The sequence below is a fragment of the Zea mays genome, chromosome 6, assembly GCF_902167145.1.
Source record: "Zea mays cultivar B73 chromosome 6, Zm-B73-REFERENCE-NAM-5.0, whole genome shotgun sequence".
Classification (NCBI taxonomy): domain Eukaryota; kingdom Viridiplantae; phylum Streptophyta; class Magnoliopsida; order Poales; family Poaceae; genus Zea; species Zea mays.
The window spans coordinates 146224632-146233927 of NC_050101.1; the positions used below are offsets into that span (position 1 = coordinate 146224632).

General features: G+C 41.3%; 1 protein-coding gene across 1 annotated transcript; it reads right to left on the minus strand.

Moving 5' to 3' along the window:
• Positions 1 to 710: 710 nt before the first annotated feature.
• On the minus strand, positions 711 to 7725 carry LOC103630179 (B-cell receptor-associated 31-like). Its single transcript, XM_008651259.3, has 2 exons — positions 7268 to 7725; positions 711 to 1378 (listed from the first exon to the last, which is right to left on the minus strand). Exons 1-2 carry the CDS (start codon positions 7548 to 7550, stop codon positions 996 to 998), a joined length of 666 nt encoding a protein of 221 aa, XP_008649481.1. The 5' UTR covers positions 7551 to 7725; the 3' UTR covers positions 711 to 995.
• Between the last annotated feature and the right edge of the window lie 1571 nt (positions 7726 to 9296).

Below are 9296 nucleotides of genomic sequence, written 5' to 3' on the forward strand. Positions count from 1 at the left end.
GTATAGAGACGTTAGAAGAAATCCGGATCGCACGCTAGTAACGGCTAGCACGTCCGCAGTCGACAAATGATCTTGAACGCGGTGAGAAATGTAACGTACCGTTTGAAGTCTCTGAGAACATGCAAAGGAAGAGAAATGGGCATAGTTACCGTTTGAGGTCTCGGAGGATATGGGGCTGTGACAAGATTTGAGGAACATTTAGGACTAGTTTGGAAACTCAAATTCTCTTGGGTATTGGAGAAAAAATTAGTTCATTTCCACCTCAATTCCCTTCAATACCGAAGAGAATTTGAGGTTCCCAAAGTAGCTCTTAGGGTTGATTTGGTGACAATGGGACCACACGAGATTGAATGGGATTGGAGGAAAGAACTATTTTTCCCTCAATCCCCCGTGATCCCTAGTTACCAAATCAGTTCTTAAGTGTTGTTTGGTTCACGAATTGTAACGTAAATGGCACGGTAATAATTCACACTTGAGAGATAGCTGTAATAAGTTTGAATAGACCGATATTATTTTCTAGTGTGATGTCTAATTACGGTTGAACTTAAGCAAACATTGTTTAAGTTACCCATCACATTACAATTATGTGAACCAAACAACACCTTATTTTTTAGGCCGGTTGATATGAACCCTCAAGTTTTAGATTAGTTGCGTATGAATTGCTTTTTTTTCTCCCACTTCAAATCTCCCAAACGATCAAGAGCGCAATCGAGTTTGATTCTGCCTTTGAAGATGCAGGTTCTTATTTGATCTCACTGAACCAAGACGTTAGGCCATAAACTATGGCCAAATGCCGGGTCTGAGTCCATGCCACCCAGTCCATAAAGCATTAAATGGTCCACTCATACATACACGCACGCATCTACTGAATTACATAGGAAAATCCATCTACTGAATTACATGGGCGATTATGATAATAGAGAAAACCGAGTACAGTTAACCTATTGGAAGAAAATCTACAGAAAATCATGCTCTTCAAAATTGCAGAACTTGCTTCACGAGTTCTTCTTTCCGCCAGAATGGGACAGGCGGAGGTCAATTGACTGCAGTTGGTCCCTCAAATCCCTGTTCTCCGCAATGAGACGGTCATATTCAGCGAGTAAACCTTCCGATTGTTTCTGTAAAGCTACAGAATTTGCTTCGGCGGTTTTTAGTCGCTCTGTTTTCTTTTGTGATTGGTTCTGGAGCTCTTGCACTTGTTCCTTCAAACTCGCAACCTCTTTCTGGTATCCTTGAATCTCGTCAGTGCTTCCGGATTTTGCTGCTTCTAGTGTCCGGCCCTGCTCTGTTACAGCCTCCATGTCTTTCCTCAACATTCTCAACTCTCTAATATAGTGATGTAATCGGTCAATAATTAATCCAAGAAACAGAGAGTATCCTGGAAGCAAAAGAGCAAGCATCTGAGAGTTCAGTACTTCAGTTCAACTAGAAGTGTTTGCTCCATACAAAACGACAACTCTAGAAAGCTAAATGTTACTCTAGTTACAGAAATACGCATGACTGGAAATGGGGCAAGGTGACTACTATTTAAAGGCCAAGCATTGATCTGCAATGTAACTGCTGACAAAAGTCGAGGGAGATACACTTGGACTAATAGAAGATTCGCTCACAAGACTAGGTTCAATCACCTGCATGGGAGATGAAATATCCTTTAGGCCTTGTTCGGTTGCACAGAGATCAAAGGGGATTGAGGGGATTAAATCCCCTTCTATTCAACTTTGAATAGAAAGGAATTTAATCCCCTCCAATCCCTTTCAATCCCCTCCTAAACAGGCCCTTAGCGACAGCAGTCACTCACAAGACTAGGTTCCGACCACAAGCCACTGCTCATTACCACAAAACCTAATTGGGGAGTTAGACCAACGGTTTTCAGAATGGAACCAGCCTGTTCATGCTGGAAGGCTTAAGAACTGGGTGATAAGTGGCCAAAAAAAAAATCGGCCGGGGAGGGAAAGACCGCCCTCCCGGTATTATATTAAAAAGAGACCGAAACAATGGTCCCGGCCGAGAAAATCCCCGAACCCTGGCCCCCATCACTAACGGGCCGGCGTCAACTGTCCACTCTGCAACGACCCAACCGGAGGATGGCGCACAGGACATCGTAACCCGAGAGCGGATGGGGCACAGCGAGGGGATTTTTTTAACTAAGCCTGAAAATTCGCTCCCGAGGGAAATCGAACCCAGGACTTGGAGGTGCTACTCGGAAGTCCTTAACCACTAGGCTAGAGGCCCTTTCGCTATAGAGATATTAAATACCTTGGGTTAAAACTTTGGTTATATTCCATCCTTTCAAAAGGATTGATAGTTGTTTTCCATCCTAGTCTTTTCCATGCACTCTTATTCACAAATCGTTGATATAGAGATATTAAATCAATTATATGGACCCATGATAAAGTTTATGGTGTTGAATTGACCCACTCTACAATGTTGCTGGGATTGTTATGTTAAAAATGTGCCATCAAGCGCTCTCTAGTAGTATACCTGCTGGATCCTTAAACTTGAGATCGTCATTATTTTTCACTGTGTAGTGATGTATTTTGAGGCTGTCAAACGCCATTCCAAAAATAGATAGTTATAAAAACAGTTTTCGGATGTACAATGAAACATAAGATAGGATGTGAGCGGATCAAAATAAAATTTATCCCTCATACAGAATGTGAGAGATGACTCTAGGTCCTCAAAATGGTCGGATTAAAAAAGTGTATGACCATGCCAATGTGATTAAAGAGTTAATCACGATGTGACTAAATAGTTAGTCATAAATTGTAATCCACTACATCATCGAGTGAAATGTTGAGCTATTACAAGAGTGGCATAAATCTCGCCTTGAGTTTAACAGATATCGTGTGGCAAAAAGATCAAGACATATGTATATATATCAAAGGTCTGTTGATATGGCCTTTTATGTGTACATGGGATTTAAAATGCGTTGCTAGGATACACTGTTGACTAATGGCTCGAAAATGGTTTTCGATCATACCATTTAAATATAAACCTAACAGATCACACACTTAAGGGGTTCGAACAGTTGCAAAAATGATTGACTCTTGTGCAAGTGAGAGATTGTTAATATATGGCCAAGAGACAATCATGATTTATGACAACGCTTATGGGCTTTTAGGGTAAAACCTCACTAGCAAGGGTCAATATATATGAAAGGGTTGGCGTGCTCGAGAGAATCATCTTAGGTATTGCCATTGTTTCTCCCATTGCGCATGTGTTGCTAGCACACTGGCGTCACGGTGTTTCATCCCTGCATGTGTAGATATTGTGGAGCCGCGCTACTATTACTGCGGTATTGATCAACAACAAACTTGAGGAGAATGGGTGAATGTGTTGCTGTTCCTGGTGCACGAGAACATTCAACTACTTCCACTACATTGACGTGTTCTTCTTCCACTGTGCCTCATGCCTAGTGATAATGATCCATGAATCTCTACTCACATGCTATCTTGGTTGAACGTGGTAGATATGATAGTGCATAGCGTACCTGTTTTCCTTCACATTTTAGATTATCCTCAGTTTTATGTCTAGAATTAGATGATGATATTGAGTATATGTCTAGAGTTCTATATTCCAGTGCAGTTGGTTCTTTTATGTATGCCATGGTTTTTTCTCGTTCTGATTTATCTCATGTATTGAGTGTTGTCAATAAATTCATGGCTAATCCTGGTAAGGAGCATTGCAGGGTTGTTTAGTGGATTTTTAGATATTTGTGGTTTCCTTCTAATGCATGTTGCAATTTGGGAAAATTAGAGATAGACGTGTTGACCATGTTGATTCTGATTATGCTAGTGATTTGGATAAGATGATTCTGGAATACGCAGAAGAGTTGCGCATCTTTGTATAAATAGAAGAAGAAGAAAGGGGGAGAGAACCCCATTACATCACACACATTACATCCCAACACTAGAAACTAAGGATCACCGACTAACACGGAGAAAACACGACCCACAGCGATGTTTTAAGCCAGCAACTCATCGACTTGGAGGAAAGACAAGGCCTTGGCTCCAGTCAAGGACCAGAGCACCGCCTCTTCCCTAGCCACCCTAAGGGTTGTGACCAAGCTAGGATTACATCCATCATAGACACATCTATTCCTATGCTTCCATATGGTCCAAGCACCTAGGATTACTAAAGAATTGAAACCCTTTCTCATAAGATCAGATGTCCGAGAGCTGCTAGACTTCCACCACGACTCAAAGGAATCCTCGTGGATTTGGATAAGATGAGATATCTCACGAGTATGTTTTCACCATTGGTGGTTGTTGTGCTATTAGATGGAAAGCAAGTTTGTAGGCTATTGTTGCTCTATCTACTACAGAAGCTGAAAATATGGCTATTTCTAGAGCTTGTAAAGTTATTTGGTTGAGAGGTTTATACTCTAAACTTTGTGGGGTTACATCTTGCATTACTATACATTGTGATATCAGAGTGCTATTTGTCTGACTAAAGATCAAATGTCTCATGAAAGAACAAAGCAAATTGATGTGAGATATCACTTTATTCAAGGTGTCAATGTTGAATGTGATATTAAGGTATCCAAGATAAATACCCCTGAGTCATGTTGATATGTTGACAAAGCTTGTTCCTGGAGCTAAGTTTGAGGTATGCTCAGGCTTAATTGGTAATATAGTTTAAGTCATATACTCGTATTGACTTTTGGTGTCGACGATTACTTATTATTGAAACAAGTTGATTGTTGATGCTTCATTTGCTGCAAGATACAACTCGTCTCGAGGTGGAGTTTGTTAGAATATGATTTGAATTCTAACATGAGTCATGCGGGAATTTGTTTCCGTATTGGACTGCAGTTCATCCATCCTATATATACATCTTGTGAGTCGAACATGAAGATTGATGACTCATTGTTTCCCTACATTCTATAAACTCTCCTCATATAGTGAAGATTATTAGTTGTCGCTCGTGATTTTTCCCGCAAGTGTTTTTTCACATAAAATTGTGTCTCGTGTTTGATCCATACTTGCATTATTTGTTAACACTTCTCGCGCGCAAATAGGAAAAGGTGAGAGGGGCGATTTTCTTCCCAAATGGGCGCTGGGTCAATTGGTTTCCCCGCGCGCGCTCGCGAATAAGGTGACTGTTGCAGTCTCCTTGGTGATGCCCCGGACACCTATCGAGAAAGGCAGACGCCACATGCCTGCATAGCTAGGCGACCTGAACGCCCAGAAATTTATCTCACCTGGGCGCCTAGGAGATGCCTTTAAACCACTAGTCATCACTTCTTAATTAAGGAGTAAGAAAAGGGGATCATTCTAAGACTGGATTTCGAAAAGACGTATGATAGCAATTTGAATTTTTTTTGAGTGAGGTGCTGCACAGGAAAGGTTTTAACAACAAATTTATAAACTGGGTGAAGAAAGTAGTCAATGGAGGAAGAATATTCATCAACTTGAATGGAGAAAGAGAGGAGTATTTCAGAACATATAAAGGCCTGAGACAAGGTGAACCCCTGTCACCACTTTCTATTCAACTTGGTGGAGGCATGGTAGCAGCAATTTTACAGAAAGTGGAATGATAATAGTAATAATTCTTTTTTTTGGGGGGGGGGGGGGGGTTTCCTGGTTTAAAATACAGAGGGACCTCACAGTTTTGGCAGGTCCTACATAGCGTAAAAGTGGCATAAAAGAGGAAAATGATATTTAGTGGAGAGCGGGAACAAAACCCAATTTTGGAATGATCTGTGGTTAAGAACTTAGGACACTCCCTACGGAAACCACTTCCTATCATTTGCACAGGAATGTCATGATGTAAACAAAGAGTGGCAACTGAGCTACAGAAGAAATTTTGGGCAAGTTGAGAGAGAGGAGTGGGAAGAAATGATGAAACAACTGGAGAGAGTTTAATATGAACAAAGGGGAAGACCAGCCAACTTGGAAGTTAGAGAACTCTGGGCCTTTCTTGGCTAAGTCCCTATATAGGCTGATAATGTATGGAGGTGTGACTGATTTAAGGATGACTGGTGTCTGGCACACAGAATTCCTTTTGAAAATTCATTTTTTTGTGGATGATGTGACATGATAGAGTCCAAACAGCGATCCAGCTAAAAAAAGAGACTGGGATGGCTTAATAAACTGCAATCTTTGTTGTTCTGTGCACCCATGATCGTTAGTGGGATGGCTCTGCTAGCATAAACATTTGTGCTTTCAATATAAGCAGTACCGTGACCGTGAAGTCTTTGGTCTAAACAAACTACTGCAAAGTCGAAGTATGATAACAAACATGCAAGGAAGACATGAATCATAGACAACGATGTTGCAAAAAGGACGGTAAGTCGTTATATAACCTGACTCAAAGTTCAGATAAGATAACAAATATGCAAGTGTTTTGATGTTTTACAAAAGGAAAGAAAATTCAATTAATATATTTAGGTTGTTAATGGAATTAGGAACAAACATTTTTTCTCGAATACGTAGGAGTGTTGTGTATTATTATATTATTAAGAAGAAGAGGGGTTTTAGAAACCCATACACAACCTACACACTAACAGATTTTCTTTTATAATGTACGGACAAGAGACAGCATGTTAAAATGTTGAGGTACGTTCTTAAAACTATGTAGCATCCACAGGTAAGAAACACAACTTAATCATGATTTCAACAAAAAAAATCCCTTGGTTGTGCATTCCATGTGAACAAGGTGTTCAGTGTCAATTGACACATTTCTCGTTGTTCTTTGTGATGTGGGCATGTGGTGCCATTGAATGTGTCTTTGCAAAATGTTCAGTAAAACTTCAACAAATTCTAACTTGGTTTTATGAATTGAGAATATTAAGACCATAGCTTCCATAGAACAAGTAAAGCTTGAAATAATAACATCATCCCATCAAAGAATCTAAATAAATAATGTTACTGCAATATAGTTTAGTTATATTGCGTTCATAGCCAATTTTTCTCCTGAAATGAAGGAATATGCAATTCTCTATGATGTTATCCGGTGATGAAAAACACGAATATGCAGTAATATGAGGGCATTACAAAGGTGACCTTATATCTTTGTGACAATTAAATTCCTAATTTGATCCAAGATCCAGTAAAATTGGCAGAAACTGTATGCGTGCAGCACCAAAACCACTTGCAATCCAATCATCGACAGAGAACTTGTCAATCCCATTCTATCAAAATTGGTGAACAGGTAGCTATCCCCCTAGGCCCTAGCCCAACAAAAGGGACGAGCGTGCAGCGATCTCAAATTGGGGTCGAGGAACTAAACAAATAGGGAGGCACATCATGAGGAGCATAAATACCCATGAGCGACGCCTCGAGGAGGTGGCGACTGGCGAGCACCTGGTCGGTGGGCGTGAGCTGTCCGAGCTCGCCCTCGCGGCGGCGGATCTTAGCGACGCTGTAGAAAGCAGAGACTAGTACGAGGAGCATGGTGCCCGCGATGGTCTTGGCCATGACGGGTCCGCGCCCCCTCTTGGCGCGATCGATGGCGAGCAGAGCCAGGCGGCGCACGGGCGTGGGGAAGAGCAGCGCCAGCACCAGCGCGGCCTCCGCGGCCAGCAGCGAGAACAGGAGCTGGATCATGGCTGACGACGGCCCTGCGGCCTGCGGGACGGTGCGCCGATCGAGCAGGTGGGGTGGGCTGGTTCTCGCTGGCGTGTGTAGAGGAGCAGCTCGCGGGGCACCGGGCAGTGCGGGGATCGTGAGGCTGTGTTTTATTTTGACTAAGTTTAAAATAAGGAGATCTAATAAAATGGTCTGAGGAGATCAGAGAAGCTGAGGAAGTTGTAGGTATAGGTGTATATTTGGGTCGGGCCTGGTGGGCCGACCCAAAGCACGGAAAAAAAAGCACGGCCCAAGCACGGTACGGCCCAAAATAATTTAGTGTCGGGCCGACACGGCCTGTTATATCGGGCCGGGTTTGGGCCGAGGTCACGGCCCATGGGCGGGCACGAGCACGGCCCGTTTAAGGCAGGCACGAAATAGCCCATATAGAGGCACGAAAAGGCCCATATATTTATTAAAACCACACTTCATTTCACACTTTCATATACTTGATAAATAACACAAAGCTAGAGATAATGCTAGTTAGATGTTTTTGTAGCTTTGAATTAGAGTATGTGATGTAATTTTGCTTTTGTTATGAACATTAGACAATAAACTGAACTTACGAACTTTGTATAGAGCTGATTATACTCTTTTTCCTTCTAACAAAATGATTTATAAACGAGGTAGTCATTGCATAGCTGTGGTAACTTTAATACAAATACTAAGTTTGATTTTGTTCAAATTTATTTGTCTTATCTTTTATTTGTTTTATTATTATTTTTTTTGAATTTAGGGCTCTAATGTGAATTTTGGGCCAAAAACTAAATTTCGGGCCAAAAATTGAATTTTGGGTCGTAATGTGAATTTCGGGCTTTTATAATTTCGGGCCGCCCGAAATGAGCCCGGAACGTTTAATCAATTACGGGCTGGGCCGTGGGCCGAGGGCTAGGCCCATGGGCCGGCCCGGCACGACCCGAAATTCAAACGGGTCGGGCCGGGCCGAAATTCAAACATTACGGGCCTTTTCGGGCTTCGGCCCTGCCGGGCCGGGCGGCCCGAATGTACACCTATAGTTGTAGGGGTGTATCCGATTGAATATGGACTCATATTATTTATTTTATATTTTTTTATTTATCTTTGAAGTCAGGTTAAATATGAAAATTATCAAGTTGTGTCAGATAAAATTTAAATAGATATCGACATATTAATGAAGTGTTTGGTTTCTAAAGACTAATTTTTAGTCTCTTTATTTTATTCTATTTTAGTCTGAGACTAAAATGGAATACAACGAAGGGACTAAAAATTAGTCCCTAGAAACCAGACACCCCCTAAATATTCAACTTTGAAAATACGGACACAGATAATGATCTGATATTAAGTATCCAAACTCGAATATGTATCGAATTCAAATATAAATGAATAATATCCGTACCATTTTTAATACCCTTTGATCCAATTCGTTGATCGGCTCATCTTATTCAGGACAATCATAATTCTTAATAAGATAGCCAGTTAAACTTAGTAAAAAAATCAAATGAATTATAAATTGGGATGAAGGGAGGGAGAGACAAAGCGATTATGTAGGAGTTTTCATGTTTAGGTTCTATTTCTCATTCTAAACTCTACTATATAAATATGTAGTCTATAGTGCAAAACAGTGTTTTGCACGTCCATATGTACAATCTGTTGGTCATAGTCTTAGAGATGTTAATGGTCGTTGTCGGCGTTTCGACCCCGAGGGGTCCCTGGACCGACGAGTGAATTGTCGTCGCGTGTCCCAGC